General features: G+C 52.7%; 1 protein-coding gene across 2 annotated transcripts; it reads right to left on the bottom strand.

Moving 5' to 3' along the window:
* Positions 1–1,393: 1,393 nt before the first annotated feature.
* IVD (isovaleryl-CoA dehydrogenase) lies at positions 1,394–14,903 on the bottom strand. Of its 2 annotated transcripts, none has more exons than XM_032624040.1 (12): positions 14,719–14,901; positions 12,919–13,008; positions 12,633–12,684; positions 10,903–11,072; positions 9,876–9,969; positions 9,535–9,671; positions 7,492–7,588; positions 6,081–6,174; positions 5,508–5,589; positions 4,345–4,449; positions 4,161–4,233; positions 1,394–3,161 (listed from the first exon to the last, which is right to left on the bottom strand). In XM_032624040.1, the coding sequence occupies exons 1-12, from the start codon at positions 14,869–14,871 to the stop codon at positions 3,028–3,030; spliced, it is 1,281 nt and encodes a 426-aa protein (XP_032479931.1). In that variant the 5' UTR covers positions 14,872–14,901; the 3' UTR covers positions 1,394–3,027. The 2 variants fall into 2 exon arrangements, 1 of the variants encoding a protein (XP_032479931.1); XR_004348638.1 differs by having other exon boundaries at positions 2,257–3,161; positions 3,685–4,233; positions 14,719–14,903.
* Between the last annotated feature and the right edge of the window lie 1,996 nt (positions 14,904–16,899).

Genomic DNA, 16,899 nt, shown 5'->3' on the forward strand with positions numbered 1-16,899 from the left:
ATTCCAGGACCCCCAGATGCTGGCCTGTGGAAATGAGGCATGTAGTGGGCTTCTTATAAATTAAATGTGTGCACTTGAAAGATCCATCTGCAGTTAAATCAATAAGTCAGCATATCACTTAAAGGCATGAAGTGAATTACCAAACGAAATCTCTTAAAGATTCAAAAGGAGTTTCATCCTGGAACTGGGCGTAGGGGAGGGTTTGCAGGGGTTTTTTTTGTTGTTGTTGTTGATTTTAAATAAGCCTTTAAACTATCCTAGTTTAAAACCCATGCACATAAAAAAAAAACACACCCCCACCAGCAAAAAAAAACCCTGGCCTTTGTTCTGAATTTCTGTCCTTTCTACTTTTTAAATTGCTAAAAGTGGCCTTTCTTGTATGAAACGATACAGATGGAGAGTAGCCGGCTTTTCCCCCCGTTAATGTCCTCATTTGGCAGAAGAAAACGTCGCTGAGCCCTGTGCATCCTGAAATACGAGACTGCGAGCCTCCAGTCCAGAGCACCCTGCCTTTGCGGCGGGCGGCCGGCAGGGGTCAGGCGAGCTCCACGCAGGACCCACGGAACCGCGCCCGAGCCCGAGCCGGGGTCCGCCGCGTGTGCGGCGCCTCGCGGGAGGGGGACAGAAGGAGGACCCTGGACCCTGGACCTGTCCTAGGCTGGGGGTCGCGGCTAACGGTCCTGGGTTAGCCGGGCGGGGCGTGGACTGGGCGTCCGCCCCCAAATAAAAAAGAGGCGCCCTTTCTCAGCCCCAACGCCTAACTGACGCCAGGGCTGGCTCCACGTCTGGGCGTGGCCGGTTCCCCTAGCGTTTTTTCAGGTACCGTGGGCAACTCACCGGTCTTCAGGAAGCGGGCCCTGCGCAACCTTGTCTCCTGCACCGGGTTGTCGGGATAAAGGAGCTAATATGTCAGTATGAGACTTGAGAGGTCTATATAGGTGAGCGATTGTCATTACCAGGTTATATGGGTTTAGAATTAGGACTCAGGCCTCTGGAGGTGTGTCCTCTAGGCCCCAGATCAGCTGTTCTAAAAGGTTGCCTGTGCTTTATAATTACCCCTGGGGATGTGATTAGGTCTGGGTCCCATCCAGGAATCTGGGTTTTTTACAGGTTGCTAAATTCTGATAAAGGGTGTGCCCAGACCACACTTGGAAAACCATTCGCTTAGCTTCTGTTGCCATCCGACGGGGCAAACAGTAGGAGAACAAAGAATGGCATGGTAGTCAACAGGGGAGCTGGGCTGATAGTGACCTGCCTGAAACTGGAGTGGAATGAGGCAGCCCCAGGAAGGAGTGGTGCTGGGAGCTGGTACTGCAGAGTTGCACAATGCACATAACAACCCCAAATACCAAGAACCAGTGCCCCCTGCTCTCCCATCATTCATGACTCAGGCTACACTTTTTTGGCTTTATTTTATAACATTTCTATTTCACATATAGCATTGGGAGAATAATCATCCTCCCCAAGTTGGTGGCAGAGCTCCGTTACCCACACTGACTGGATGAAGCATCCCATTCTGAACGTCTTCGGGCTGTTCGTTCCAGCTACACTTTATAACCAGCAAGACCACCATTTTAGCCACATTCATCTCCAACATAGTAGGGAGCGGGGTGGGGAAGTGAAGGGACAGGGCCACAAGCCCCTCAGGATAGGACTGGGTTGGGGCTGGTAAGGAGCTAGCTCCACCTGTCACAAGCATCAGGCTGGGAACAGCTCTTGGCTTTAGGCCAGGACCAAAAGTCAGAACAGGTGCTGCTGGGCTGAGGGCCAAGAAAACCAGTTCTCTTTTAGGGAATTAGATGGGGTGGGACAACCCAAAACTGTCCCACTCTCACTGTGCTCCATCCAGGTGGCCATGTAGTAGGGCCCCAGCCTGGCATTCCCAGAACCCCTATTTCTGCTGATCTGGATTCTAGCTCCAGTTCTGACCTTGGGAAAATCAAATTGTCTTGATCTTAAACACGGGGATGGTTTCCAGAAACTTACGAGCTTCCTTCTAGCTCCAAGACTCTTACCGCTCCCTCCTTTCTTTAAAAAATCACTGGGAGATCTGGAAAAGGGAGGTTGAGAACTCCTCTATCCTAAGGGCTGATTCCACCCCTGTGTCCCCTATCACCAAGGAGCAGGCTGAAGGGCCAGAAGCAGGACCCGGACCAGCCACTCTCCAAGGACATAGGGCTGGAGCCAGACAGAAGGCAGCAGCAAGTAGACTGCTTCTCCCCCAAAACACCAGTTTAGAAGCAGATGGGTTTGCTTCACGAAATGTTTAATACAAAATGGCAGCAGCCACTGTGCAGTTGTAACAAAATTAGCCATAGGGTGTCCAGAGAAATGTATGCAGGCAGCCTTGGCTGGAGTTAAGCCAGCCAACCCAGGCCTGCTGCCCAGTCAGCTGTGGGCTGTCACATGGCCAGGACTGGACGGTGGCGGTGGCAGCGTTGTGCTGGAGGCATTGAGCCCCGTCCTTCACGAGCACGCTGACCTCTGCCCCACCGTGGACTCTGGGTGGCACAGGTGTTCTGAGATGCCTATTTCCAGACCTCTACCCCAGTGGTAGGATTTCAGCTTAAAGAATGAGGGATGGAGGGGTTGCTGCAGAGGGGGTGCCCACTCACAAGCTGCTGAGAGCTGATGCCTCTAGAAATTGGCAGAAACAGAGGCTAGGTTTGGGGGGTATTTTTCCCCAGAAAGAAAAGACGCTACCAAGTTCAAATGAAGGAGAGGGGCAACACTTCTTGTGTACTTGAGCAGAGAGTTCCCTGGCAGAGGCTCACCAGGAAAAAAGGTGCCCACCCTGGGAGCGGGGGTGGGGCATCAGGCTTGAAGTTAGAGAGCAAGGGCGCAGAGTCACCAAAGCCCTCCCACTGAGCCCCAGAAAAGCCAGCATGCTTCCTGAGGAGTCCATGTTAAGCCGCTGCACAGCTTCCCTGGGCCGGTGGGCAGGGCCTGCCTGGAGAAGAGCTGCGGCGTCTCTCCTTCCAGAGAAAGGCCTCTAGGTGCTGGGAAAGGGGATGACGGGTCTTGGAGTTAGTGGAATTCTGCGTTGAAGGCTCTGCCGATGATTAGCCGTCTCACCTCACTGGTCCCAGCCCCGATCTCATACAGCTTGGCATCTCTCAGAAAGCGGCCCATGGGGAAGTCATTGATGTAGCCATTGCCACCTGCAGCCATGGTTTGGGCACAGAAGAAAGGACAACAGGAAAAGTGATGGGCAGTGGGCAAAGCAATGAAAGCAAACAGAAGATCAAATACATAGAAATGGGCTAGGAGGAGAGACTGATTGAAGAGAAGCAGCAAAAGGTGATGAGAGGTTTCCCTGGTGGCGCAGTGGTTAAGAATCCGCCTGCCAATGCAGGGGACACGGGTTCGAGCCCTGGTCTGGGAAGATCCACATGCCACAGAGCAGCTAAGCCCGTGCACCACAACTACTGAGCCTGCGCTCTAGAGCCTGCAAGCCACAACTACTGAGCCCGTGTGCTGCAACTAGTGAAGCCCATGCGCCTAGAGCCCATGCTCTGCAACAAGAGAAGCCACCGCAATGAGAAGCCTGCGCACTGCAACAAAGACTAGCCCCCGCTCACCGCAACTAGAGAAAGCCCGCGCACGGCAACGAAGACCCAACACAGCCAAAAATAAAAAATAAAAAATAAAAAAAGGTGGTGAGAGGGATGGGGTGGGGATTACCTAATTGTGGGGAGGGTGGACAGGAGGCCGGAAGTCCACTCAGAGTGCTGAGGATGCCAGGCAAAGGTAGGGGAGAACCACTGGCAAACATGGAGAAGGGGGACAAGAAACTACTGCATAGCACTTACTGGGGGCCAGGCCCAGAGAGGTGAAGTAATTTGCACAAGTCACAAAGCTGGTCAGTGGTAGAGCCAGGATTTGAACCTAGGCCGTCTGGCTCAAGCCTGTGCTCTTAACCACTATGCGGCATTGAAGTGAGGCTGTTCCACCTCTGAGGCGTCTCCTCTTCCCCACTCCCCAGTGCCCATAGGACCAGGCTGGGAGGGTAAGAGGGGGGCACTACTGGAGACAGTAGCAACCTGTGGCCTCTGGCAGTTTTCTTCTTTGCTTTTCCATGTCCTCCCAGTAACTGGGGCAGGAGGAGCCTAAAGGTGCAGCTCAGCTGAAGCACAGGGTGAGGAGTGGGGGCCGCTCACCCAAACACTGGATGCCGTCCAGGGCTACCTGTGTGGCGCACTCAGCTGAGTAAAGAATCACCCCAGCGCAGTCCTGTGGGAGGAGGTTCCGTGTCAGCAGGGCCCCCGCCAGGGCCCCACGGAGGGGAGGGGGCCCAGCAACCACCCCTGCCCCGGCACGCTCTCCTCTGGGCCCAGCCCTTACCTTGGCAGTGCAGTAGCCCTCATCACAGGCCTTGGCGACATTGTAGACGTACTGCCGACAGGCCATGAGGCGGGTGTACATGTCTGCCATCTTCCCCTGCATCAACTGCACACAAAGGGAGCCCCCAGGTCAGTGTGGTGGAGACACGCTCCTCTCAGAATCATTCCCTAGTTACCGAAAGTGGGTCAGCAGTAGCAACCTGACAGCCGGGAATGGGGACCCGGGGCACAGAGAGGAGGTGGTGGGACTTGCTTAGGATGACAGACATGGTAGCAGGTCTGGAGTTAAGGCCAGAGAGCTGCTGCTGCATTGTGGACCTGGCCCTCCACTCACACGACCCTCATTACCGACCGTCCCGCAGCCCAGAAAGTGTGGCTCAAAATGCTACTCCCTCCCCACAATCTGCTCCCTTCACCCTCCAACCCTACAATGCCTCATTCATTCATCTCAGACAGGAAGGGAGGTGACATGAGATGAACTGCCTGACAGCTTTCAAAGCCAGGTAGCATGCTGAGGAAGCCTGCGCCCCAAGCATTCACTCATTTTTTTGTTTTTTTGACCATGCCACGAGGCTTGAGGCTTGCGGGATCTTAGTTCCCCAACCAGGGATCGAGCCTGGGCCCCCTGCAGTGGAAGCACAGAGTCCCAACCACTGGACCGCCAGGGCATTCCCTCAAACTCTTTTTTTTTTTTTTTTAATTTATTTATTATTTATTTTTGGCTGTGTTGGGTCTTCGTTGCTGCACATGGGCTTTCTCTAGTTGGGGCGAGCGGGTGCTACTCTACATTGCGGTGTGCGGGCTCCTCATTGCTGTGGCTTCTCTCGTTGCAGAGCACGGGCTCTAGGCACTGGGGTTTCAGTAGTTGTGGCACGCGGGCTTCAGCAGCTGTGGCTCATTGGCCCTAGAGCACAGGCTCAGCAGTTGTGGCGCACGGGCTTAGTTGCTCCACGGCATGTGGGATCTTCCCAGACCAGGGCTCGAACCCATGTCCCCTGCACTGGCAGGCAGATTCCCAACCACTGTGCCACCAGGGAAGTCCCTCAAACTCATTTTTTTGACGAAGGATAGTAAATGCCCACAGCAAGTGCCCTATTTGTTCATTTATTAAAGAAAACCTGAACCCAATGAAAGAGTACATCTTAACAAAACCATTCCACTCACCTGGAAGTGGCCGATCTTCTGGCCAAAGGCTTCCCTCACGTGTAGGTAGGGAATAGCGTGGTCGAGGATGGCCTGCATGATCCTGCGGGAAGGAGAGAACACTGGCGAGGGGCCTCGCTGTTACCCCATTGCTGGTTGGGGGGCAAATGCTAGTGTGGAAAGGCCTGGGGGGCAGCCCAGCAAGACAAGGAGCTGGCGTCCCAGGGAGGAGAAAAGGAGCGTGAGGACCCTTGTCAGCCCTGCTCAGTCACCACACTGACTGCCCAGCAGTGAGTGCCCCTTCCCCTGAGACCAGGCGGAGTGGCGGGACCCTTCGTAGATGGTTAGAGCTCAGGCGTCTTGCTTCACATCTGAGTAACTAAGCAGGGTGGCTCCTCAGGCCTTGTGTCTGTCACCCAATGATACTTGCCTTCAGTGCAAAGAAAGTAAACGTGAGAGGAAAGGTAATTTTTTGTCTCCAGGAGATAAGGTACAGGCTCCCATCGGCCCCAGGGGAGGGCTGCGGCACCACCTGCTGAGGAGGCTACAAGAACCCAGCTCCCCCCCACCCCCCGCCCCAAGCCTCACACTCACCCGAGGGGCCCACCGGCCAGCACCAGCCGCTCCAGGTCCAGCCCACTCATCAGCACGTAGACGCCCTTACTTCGATGGCCCAGGATGTTGGCAGCTGCAGGGAAAAGTGCTGGTCAGGGGCAAGGGAGCTGTCCACAGCCTCCTCACTTTTAGAAAAGTTGCTGGGTTTAGTAACATGGCTCTCTCACAAGGCATTAAAATATGTTACCTGACCTTCAACTAGGGCTCCAGGTGAGGAAAAGGATGGAGTTTACCATTTCCAGTCAGAAGTGGAGTTTGCTAGTGGGGACATGCTCCCCTTATCCTGCCCCCAACACACACACCATCCCCAAGACCAGACACACAGGCCCAATCCTTAGATCCTCCCCTTCTCTTCTTGAGCTGCCTTGGATGGGAAAGAAGAAAAGCTAGTTTGGTCTAGAAGTCATCCAACCTCTCCCAATTTTTCTTTTTAACACACTTGTGCCCATAAAGGAACCAGAGAATTACTCTTTCCCCCAGGTTGAGTCTGCTCTGGTTAATACTACCCTCTACCCTCCCCTGGGTGGTCCATGGAAGAGCCTGTCCAGGAGATGGGCCATTTGGTGCCGGTGACAGAAACTGCTGAACACCTCCCCACCCAGGAAGCAAGGACACTGGATGGCCTGGGGAGGTGTGGGCAGGAAGCTGAGTGCAAAGAGTTGACACCACTGACCTGTCTTTAATGCTAGTGGAGTTTTTTCCTTGCCGACAAAGAAGGCTCTGCACTGATCGTCCCTCCCTAGGTGCTCCTTGTGACTAAAGCACACTTTTCTCAGGTGGCGGATCGTGGGGCAGGGGGATGGTTTATGGCTGAGACACAGAACCATCCTAACTGGTGATCAAATCTGTGCCCTCCGTCTCATCAGTGCATGGCAGGCGCGCTGGTTCTCTCATGATGTGCCATACTCACTTACACTTCAGGGGAGAAATACCTATAAACTGAACTGCCTTCCCTTCACCGAGTCCAGCTTCCATCAGTTTATTTAGATGTTTTTTTTAGCATTGTTAATGAATACCTCACACAGGCTGTACAGGCAAATGTACATACAAGGACGTCTGAAGGACGTGAGTGGGTAAGGGCAGATCTTACCTTTCTACTCCAGATACTGGAATACCAGCCCCAGGCACAGTGTGTGGTCCACATAGGGAACACCACCCTTCCCTGAAGCCACAGTAGGGCATACAGCTGCAGGAGCTCTGGCCGGGAAGGACAGCTGTCCAGATTGAGACCAACACCTATGGGCCAGTGGGCAAGGGCACAGTGGCAGGCCCACTCTCCGGCCACATACCAGTGGTGAGCTAACAATGGTGAGGCTCTCCAAGCCAGAGATGGGCTTTCTCAGCGTGTGATGGGGTCAGGACAGGGGCTCCCTCATTCTCAGAGACTCACCAGGAACCTCGCAGTCCTCAAAGATTAGCTCACAGGTGTTAGAGCCCCTCATCCCCAGCTTGTCCAGCTTCTTGGAGGTGCTGAAGCCTGGCATACCCTTTATGGGAATAAAAGGTGGCCCTGATTACAGAGCAGTCCCCAAGGGGGCCAAGAAAAGGGAAACCCCTGGGAAGTAACCATCTTTCCATCAAGTCCCTGTATCTGCCTGATACACCAGCGTCTACTTACTCTGTATGCAACCACCCCATTTCTGGAGGCGCTGCCCTAACACTCCACCCCAGCCTCCCCTGCTGCTGGCTGCATTCTCCCCAGTTCTCGGGAGACCGGTTCTTTCCCAGTGAAATGCCAGCTCCCTGGCGCCCTTCTGACCCTTCCTGGCTTTGGTTCCCTTCCTTGGGGGAAATCACTTCTTTTTTTTTTCTTTTAAGATTTTTTTAAAAATTTATTTATTTTTATTGGCTGTGTTGGGTCTTTGTTGCTGTGCACAGGCTTTCTCTAGTTGCGGCGAGGGGGGCTACTCTTCGTTGCAGTGCGTGGGCTTCTCATTGCTGTGGCTTCTCTTGTTGCAGAGCACGGGCTCTAGGCGTGTGGGCCTCAGTAGTTGCAGCACGAGGACTCAGTGGTTGTGGCTCGCGGGCTCTAGAGCGTAGGCTCAGTAGCTGTGGCACATGGGCTTAGTTGCTCTGCGGCATGTGGGATCTTCCCGGACCAGGGCTTAAACCCGTGTCCCCTGCGTCGGCAGGCGGATTCTCAACCACTGTGCCACCAGGGAAGCCCCAGGAAATCACTTCGAAGACACTCTCCCCAGCCCACTCAATTCCTTTGTACCCTTGTTCCTCTGCCACCTGTACCTAATGGAGTCCCACCCAGGGTTCAACTCAACCACCTGTGTGCTCTGACCTGGACTAATCAGATGCAGAACACGTTGGCATATGCCCATCAGAGCACTGCCAGGTGTTGCTTCCCTCTCCTCTAGGAGATGAGAGCAGCGTGACTCAACCTGGAGAGTTCCCATCTCAGTCACGCCCTTTGGGCTACTCACTTTTCTTGTCCTCCAGTCCCATTCCGAAACACTCTCTCCCTCTCCCTATGGAGGGTACTGCAAATCTTTTTTTTTTTTTTTTTTTTTTTGCGGTACGCGGGCCTCTCACTGTTGTGGCCTCTCCCGTTGCGGAGCAACAGGCTCCGGACGCGCAGGCTCAGTGGCCATGGCTCACGGGCCCAGCCGCTCCGCGGCATGTGGGATCCTCCCACACCGGGGCACGAACCCGTGTCCCCTGCATCGGCAGGCGGACTCTCAACCACTGCGCCACCAGGGAAGCCCTACTGCAAATCTTTAAAACACTCATTCACGAAACTCTCTACCAACTCCCCTGCCCCCATGGTGCCCCTGCCCTCCCAGGGGCCCTGGCCTCCTACTTCATGACCATTAGGCAGATGGTTCCTCCACCATCACCATCACCATCCCCCACCTGTGCCTCTTCTCCCTCAACTCACCATTGTGCTTTGCTCACTCTCTCTCATGCATCTCACTTTCTCCTTCTCCTATTTTCTTTTCTCTTTACCAAAAAATTTGCTCAGTTCTCTACCATTCCTAAGAGCAAACTGAAACTCCCAACTTTTCATTCTAACTCCTGCTGTCTCCCTTGTGCTTTTACTGACAAGACTTGGAAGGTGCAGTCTCCGGTCTCCACCTGCATCCTCACTCATACCTTGGGCTCCCGCGGCTGCTCTCTCCAAGTCCACCAGTGACATCCTGGTTGTCAAAGCTGGTGGCCTCCCTTCAGTCCTCATCTTCCTGGACCTCCGGACAGCCCAGCTCTGTGGATGGCTCCACTGTCCTCAGACTTGACCCCTCCTCCCTGAATTCCACTTTTTGGCCACCCTCCTTTCAGTCTCCATTCCCGCCTCAGCCCCATCCCAGGAGGGAGCCTTGGCAGAGCACACAAACCCTGATGGTCTTTGCAATCACCTGAAGGAGGTCATCTCTGGTGCCACTTTCAGGAGATAAAAGCCTCCCGCCATACACTCCCCTACACTCACCTTCTCCACAATGAAGGCTGTGATGCCCCGAGAAGCTGGCACGGCAGCCAGATCTGTCTTGGCATAGACAATAAGGACATCAGCATCAGGGCCATTGGTGATCCAGAATTTGCTGCCATTCAGGACATAGTGGTCTCCTAAGGACAGGAAGTTGGCTACTTGCATAAGCTGTATGGGCCTGTCTCAACCAGTCAGTTCTCCAGACCTTCTGTGGACCAAAAAGCTGTCTAGCTGGTAAGTGCTTCCAGAAACCCAGCAGAGGCCACCTCCAGTCACTGCCCCCTCACCTCGAAGGTCTGTCCCTCTGCCCACTCCAGCTCTCAAATCAAGGGGATCCTCACCTTTCTTTTCTGCTTTCAGCTTCATGGAGACAACATCGGAGCCAGCATTTGTCTCACTCATGGCCAGGGCTCCGACGTATTCACCGCTGATCAGCTGCAAGGAAAACCCCAAAGGGCCTTGTTATGACTTCAGAAATACCCTACAGGGGCTCACTGATACCATGTCTTGCCTGGTCACATGACACCCCTTCCAACTTCTTTCAGATCCGGGCATAGGTAAAGTCCTAGAAGAGAAGCCTCATAGCCACAAGCCTGAAGCTTTCTCTTCTATTCCCATTCCCTTTGCAAGGGAAGCTAGTCCTAGGCTTTCATTTCTTAAAATGCTCAGTAAATGTTGTCCAGTGACTGACTCAGGTGTTCTGGCCCTATTTTTAATTTATTTTTTGGCTGTGCCATGCGGCTTGAGAGTCCCCGACCAGGAATGGAACCCACGCCCCCTGCATTGGAAGCACAGAGTCTTAACCACTGGACCACCAGGGAAGTTCCTATTTTTAATTTTTTTGATTGAAGTATTTTATTTTTTTTTTAGTGTCATATTTTAGTTTTTTATTTTCTTAATTTATTTTTGGCTGAGTTGGGCCTTCGTTGCTGCGTGGGATTTCTCTAGTTACGGAGAACGGGGTCTACTCTTCGTTGCAGTGCGCGGGCTTCTCATTGCGGTGGCTTCTCTTGTTGCGGAGCACGGGCTCTAGGCACGCAGGCTTCAGTAGCTGTGGCTCGCGGGCTCTAGAGCGCAGGCTCAGTAGTTGTGGCGCACGGGCTTAGTTGCTCCACGGCACGTGGGAGCTTCCCGGACCAGGGCTCTAACCCATGTCCCCTGCACTGACAGGTGTATTCTTAACCACTGCACCACCAGGGAAGCCCTGACTGAAGTATTTTAAAACAAATCCCTGACCCCTTCCTACCCCTATCAGTTTCTGGGCAGCAGCATGCTACAGAAAGCAAGGCCCTCCCCAATGGGGGAGAAGCCTCATGGCTGGTGGTTGCACCATGCAATCAGCGTGTTTCTCCATCCCCATTTCCTCACCTTGGGGAGGTACTTCTCCTTCTGGGCCTCGTTTCCATTACGAACAATTTGGTTGAGGCAGAGGTTGGAGTGGGCACCGTAACTGAGACCCACTGCTCCAGAGACTCGGGATATCTCCTCCATCACCAGCACGTGTTCCAGGTAGCCCAGGCCAGAGCCACCATACTGAACTAGGGGTCGGGGTGGGGGGCGCAGGGGAGTGGAAAAGGCAGCCCGGTTAAATGAGGACACTGAGAGGAATCTTACATTTATTTGCAGTAGAGGAACACTCTTATAGCACCTATTCCAAGTTCCCTCTAGCAAGGTCAACAGGCGGATGCTGTGGACCCTGCTCGCAAGCTCACAGAATTGGTTTTGCCTGCTGCTGCCTCTGGTCAGCTGAGGCATGGTTCAGAAAACAGTCATTGCAACTCCTGCTTTATCCCAAACATCAAAATCAAAGAGGCTGGGTTACCTGGTGCCAGCCTCCCCTCCCTCCGCCCTGCTGTCTGGGTAAACCCTGGCAAGGCCCTCTGTGTATGTTCACTCTGACCAAGAAGTCAGGCTGGTCCTTGGCTCTAGGGAAGGGTTAGCCCAACCCGCACGACTCCAGGAAGGAAAGCCCATGGGCGGGTAACGTTAGAAACTGCTACCAGGACACCATGTGGAAACCAGAACTCATACCTGGCTTTCTTTTCAAGGTTATCCCTGGATAGGGTTTTCATCTGATTCCTAACTGCCTCTTTCTTCCATTAACTAGCATCTGATTCAGAAGAATATTCTTTATGGGGGCTCCTAAACCCCCAAGACACAATGGGAGAAAGAGTCTTGTTTGAGAGTTCCCAGCAACCTTCCCCCTACTATTGTACGTTAAGATAGTCTAAATTAATTTTTAAGTGGTTACATCATTACTCATGATGTAACTTTGTACGATCAGCTTAAATCCCAGGAACTGTCTCCAAGTGGTGAGGGGAGGATGTAAGGAGAGAATACTGTGGTCCACCACTACTCTAATGCCCAGTGAACACAGGCCAAAGCAGGGTGGGCTGTCCAGGCTTTGGCTGGCGAGGCCATAGGCTCACCTCTTTACAAGGCACTGCAAGCCAGGCCTGGCCTTTGCTCTAGAGGCCAACATCTGAAACAAAGCCCACCAGCTCCCTGCCCTCTCCCCCCGGAAACAAGTAGCAAGACCCACAGGGGACTCTGGACAGGCCCAGGGACAGCCTGTTAAAAACATCATCTGGCCACCTCACTGTGGAGGCTCAGAACGGCATCCCTCTCCCCTCTACCTCCGTCTGCTTCCAGATGAGCTCTAGGGCCCAGCTGTGGGCAGAGAACACAGGCATCCCCCACAGGAACACACTGTCCTGAGCGGTACTGCCTCGATGCTACTGGTAGGGCAGAGCCTAGGGATTATGCGAGGCAGTAAGACTGAGGTACTCAGACCACTGCTTGATCTGGAGTTTTCTAAACTCCCCAGATCACCTGGGGGAACTTGTTAAGCATGCACTGGGTGACCCAAGTGAACCACACTGACCTAAATTCTTTGCCTTGTTAACATCACCGCCTAAAGACACAGAAGAGTTTACACTTCTCTGGGTTGACAGTCACTGGGCACTTTCTCAGCTCCAAGTGGGAAGAGACTCTGCTTTCTCCGAGTATGATCTTTCTTCTCCTTTCCTGCTTCTTTTGGGAATGGTTTTAAAGCGCATGCAAGAAAAGTTCTCTGTAGGGAAAGAAACCATACTCACCAGGGGCTGTGACACCCAAGACTCCCAGGTTCCCCAGCTGCTTCCAAAACTCCTGCCAACAGAATGGAATGAGTATAGTCGGTTGTGAGAAAGCAGACAGTCACAGGGGCCTGGCATATCTGGAACAAGACCCAAGGGCTTCACAGAAAGGGGCTGCATTCTTAGGGGGCTTTCATTTACCAGAAGACTATGAGAACTCTGCCAGGCAGCAGTACAATTCCCAGGCCATCCCCGCCCAGCTCCCAGTCTGGCCCCCGTGCCCCTCAGAGTGGGCCCCACTACTCACTCGCAGGTTCTTGAACTCATTGCTCCGATCAATCTCCTGAGCATGTGGTGCTAGATGCTCCTGAAGGAATTTAGCCATGGTCTGACGAAGCTAGAGGGAGAGACGTGGACAGATGCTGCTGAAACGGTACATAATTGCCCCTGAGGACAGCGTCTCCACTACTGAGGACACCTTCAGGGAAACGGGACACAAGTAACCTCACCAAAGAGCATCAAACTGAAACTTAGAGGCCCCACCAGTTTATGCTTCCTCAGAGATGATCTTCCCCTCTCTTTCTGAAGGTTATTTCTTTTTATTTATTTATTTATTTGGCTTTTATTTATTTGGCTTTTATTTATTTATTAGGCTTTTATTTATTTGGATCATTTCTTATTTATTTATTTGGCTGCGGCATAGGGGATTTTTTAGTTGTAGCCTGTGGGATCTAGTTCCCTGACCAGGGATCAAATCCGGGTCCCCTGCATTGAGAGTGCAGAGTCTTAACCACTGGACCACCAGGGAAGTCCCTGAAGATTATTTCTTAAATGTCACTCCCCTACATAAATCATTCCATGGTTTTCCACTGTCCTTAAAAGACAAACTCCTGGGCTTCCTTGGTGGCGCAGTGGTTGAGAGTCCACCTGCCGATTCAGGGGACACGGGTTCGTGCCCCGGTCCGGGAAGATCCCACATGCCACGGAGCGGCTACTGTGCGCCATGGCTGCTGAGCCTGCGCATCCGGAGCCTGTGCTCTGCAATGGGAGAGGCCACAGCAGTGAGAGGCCCGCGTTCCGCAAGAAAAAAAAAAGACAAACTCCTTATATATGTATATGTATAACTGAATCACTTTGCTGTACACCTGAAACTAACACATTGTAAATTAACTATGCTTCTTTCTTTTTTTTAACCATTAAAAAAAAATTAAGACAAACTCCTTACCCAGGACTGGAAGGCCCCGTGTGAGGTGACCCCTGCAGCCTATCCAGCCTTCCCCAGTACCTTTCTCATCCCCCACTCACTGTGCTCCAGCCACACCCCCTTCAGTTCCTGGCACGTGTCAGGCTCCTTTTTGTCCCTGAGCCTTTGGGTAAAAGGGATCATTCAAAAGAGATTAGAAACTCCTTTTGGCAGGAAAGTTTGAGAACTAGGATTGAACACTTTCTGCCTGAGGTGATTCAAAGCTCTGTATGCTGACTGTAAATACAAGTGGACTTTGGGGTAGTGGGCAAGCTCAGGCACTTGCTTAGAGCCACAGGAGAATCACATTCCCCGGGAACTCCAAGCCAGTGTCCAAGTGAACAGTCTCCTTCCTCCAGGAATGGCTCTGGTTGAGCCACATTCGTAACAACATCTTTCAAGTTTTTTTTTCAACTTTGTGGTTTGACCCGATAGGTTGAAGAATTATATACACTGTGAATTTCAACTCCACCCCCAAGGTGTGTATTTGAAAGATTCCATGGTGATGATTAACCAGGTTTGAGAACCACAGCCGTAGACAGTATTGAGGTGTAAGAAGACTTCAGACAGATTGAGGGCCCTTTTGCCGCACGCGGGTAGTCCTGCCAATCCTCCACCAAAACACCCCCCGCCCCACCATCCCCGGTCTCCCAGGAGCGTTCCTATCCTCGACTCCTCGTCTAACTCCGGCAACCGGGCCTTGCTGCCGCCACAGAGGGGAGACTGGGGCCCGCGGCTGCCCCCGCGCTGGCGCTCCTACAGCCCCCGGATCACACGCCGCGGCTGGGTGGGCGCTGGGTAGAAGAGCGCCAGGGAGACCACCGAGCACGGAAAATGGGCCGGGAGGGGGGTCAGGCTCCCTACCTGCTTCTGCTCCTCGCTTAGCCCATTGATTGCATCGTCCACGGGCAACAGCGAGTTGGCCCGCTGGGTAATCAGGCCGGCGAGCGGCTGCAGTGGCGGCCGTGGCCTCCAGCTCGCCACGCGTCGACCCAGTAACCAAGCTACAGTCGCCATCTCGGCCTTGTCCTGGGAGCCTGAGCCCCAGCAGCTGTGAGCGAGTCCTACGGCGCTCCACCAATCCCCGGCTTCGCTTCCGCCACCCAATCGGCGAGGGGGTGGGTCTCCAGCAGCCAATCACCCTCCACTGTCCGAGGAAGGCCGCGCTTCCCCCGGCCACTGCACCAGCCAATCAGCGGTGACCGCCTGCGGACCGACGCCCCGCGAGGCTGGTGTGCTTGCTGGGGGAGCTGGACCTGCAGGGGTCATGTCAAGTTTGGGTCTTTTTAAAGTGGACGAGTAGGAAGAGTGTCTTCTTTTTTGAGTTGAGGATAAGTATTCCCCCTGCGTTGAAAATAGCAGTCCCTAACTGCAAACATCTGTGGGAAAGCAAGTGTTAAAAAAGCAAAAGGAAAAGCCCCGAATGCCCCTTGCTTAGCAATACATTGTTAAAGCAAATCGGGGGAAAAGAGCGCTTGCTCTAGGGTACACGTTGGTTATAACTCAGTGAATTTGCTTTATTATGTAACAAGGTTTGTTGAGTTTGATTGAGTTTTATGGGAAAGGGGTTGTTAAGGAGTTGCTGTCTTCCAAATTATTTAATGTACCTAAGAACAAGAATCAGGACTTATTTTTAACAGGGGTGGGGTGATGGTGGACCGAACTCAGCTGCTCGGGTTCAGCTGCTTCCTGCTGGAAAGACAAGTGTTGGCTGGAAAGGACGGGTTGCTTTATTCAGAAGGCAACCTGGGGGGAAGGCAGAGTCGTGTCAAAGAACCAACTCTGAAGAGTGTGCTCCACCATGAAAGTTTTTAAAAGGAGAAAGGGGGGAAGCCATTCGCAGTTAATCATTTGGGGAGCGGGGGATCAGAGTCTTCCTTATCTTCCACTAAGTGCAGACTTTCTTCTGATTGGTTGGTGGTGGGGTAACAAGGTGGTGTTTCAGGAATCTGGTGCTCAGCCTGAAGTTACCATCTTCCACCTAGGTGGGGCCTTAGTTCTAGCAGAAGAACTCAAAGATATTGTTAGGTATATTTCTGGTTTCTGGAGGAACCAGGACCCTGCTTTATTGTTGTACTATAGTTTCTTGACAGCTCCTCCTTTGTTTCTGCATTCCCTCTTTTTTCTATTTAGCAACTGTTTGAATCTGCCCTTTGGCACTCAGGGAAGGTCTAGGAGGCTGATGCCTCTTTCCTACAAACAATAAACGGGGACACAGAAAGGATTTGTACACAGGAGGGCCTCACAGGGTCCTGCTCCATTTCAGGGAGACAGGAAAGGAAGAATGGTATATGACGGGAAAGAGGAGAGCTGATAGAATTCGGCTTCTATCCCCTTCCTTGCTTTGCTAATTTCCCTTTCTGTGGGGTGGTCAATGCCCTTGAAGAACTCATCTCAGGTAGTTTAGCGCCCCGAATCCAGGGACACCATTGCAATCCTGCTACTTAGATGTGGAACTTCGGGCAAGTTTCTTGGATCTTTTCAGACTCTGTTTCATCGGGGTTTTTTTGGCCAAGCCGCCAGGGATTGAATCGGGCGCTCTGCAGTGAGAGTGCACAGTGCTAACCACTGGACCACCAGGGAATTCCCTATCACCTTTATTTATTTTTAAATATTTATTTATTTTATTTTATTTTTGGCTGCGTCGAGTCTTAGTTGTGGCACGCGGGATCTTTCGTTGTGGCCTTCGGGCTTCTCTCTGGTTGCAGCACTCGGGCTCCAGGGCGCGTGGGCTCTGTAGTTTGCAGCACGTGGGCTCTCTAGTTGAGGCACAAGCGGGCTTAGTTGCCCTGTGGGATGTGGGATCTTAGTTCCCCGACCTGGGATCAAACCGGAGTCCCCTACGTTGGAAGGAAGATTCTTAACCACTGGACCACAAGGGGAAGTCCCCCCTTTCATCGTCTTTAAATGAAAACAATACCACCCATTGCAAGTAGGAATAAAGGAGATTACATATTTAATGAGAACACTTGGTGTTCCTTCTTACAGTGCCCCATTCATTAGTCCAAGGTCTCAAACACAGCTAAGACAAAGGCCAGGCTCTGT

Source organism: Phocoena sinus, chromosome 2 (assembly GCF_008692025.1).
Source record: "Phocoena sinus isolate mPhoSin1 chromosome 2, mPhoSin1.pri, whole genome shotgun sequence".
Lineage (NCBI taxonomy): Eukaryota > Metazoa > Chordata > Mammalia > Artiodactyla > Phocoenidae > Phocoena > Phocoena sinus.

What these genes read in the sequence shown, in the direction of transcription:
- IVD (XM_032624040.1), bottom strand. Translation starts at nt 14,871, where the DNA reads ATGGCGACTGTAGCTTGGTTACTGGGTCGACGCGTGGCGAGCTGGAGG. An exon ending in CAGCCTTCATTGTGGAGAAG is followed by an intron (nt 7,589 to 9,534) that starts GTGAGTGTAGGG and finishes ATTCCCATAAAG; the next exon opens with GGTATGCCAGGCTTCAGCAC. An exon ending in AGGGCTACTGCACTGCCAAG is followed by an intron (nt 4,234 to 4,344) that starts GTAAGGGCTGGG and finishes CTCCTCCCACAG; the next exon opens with GACTGCGCTGGGGTGATTCT.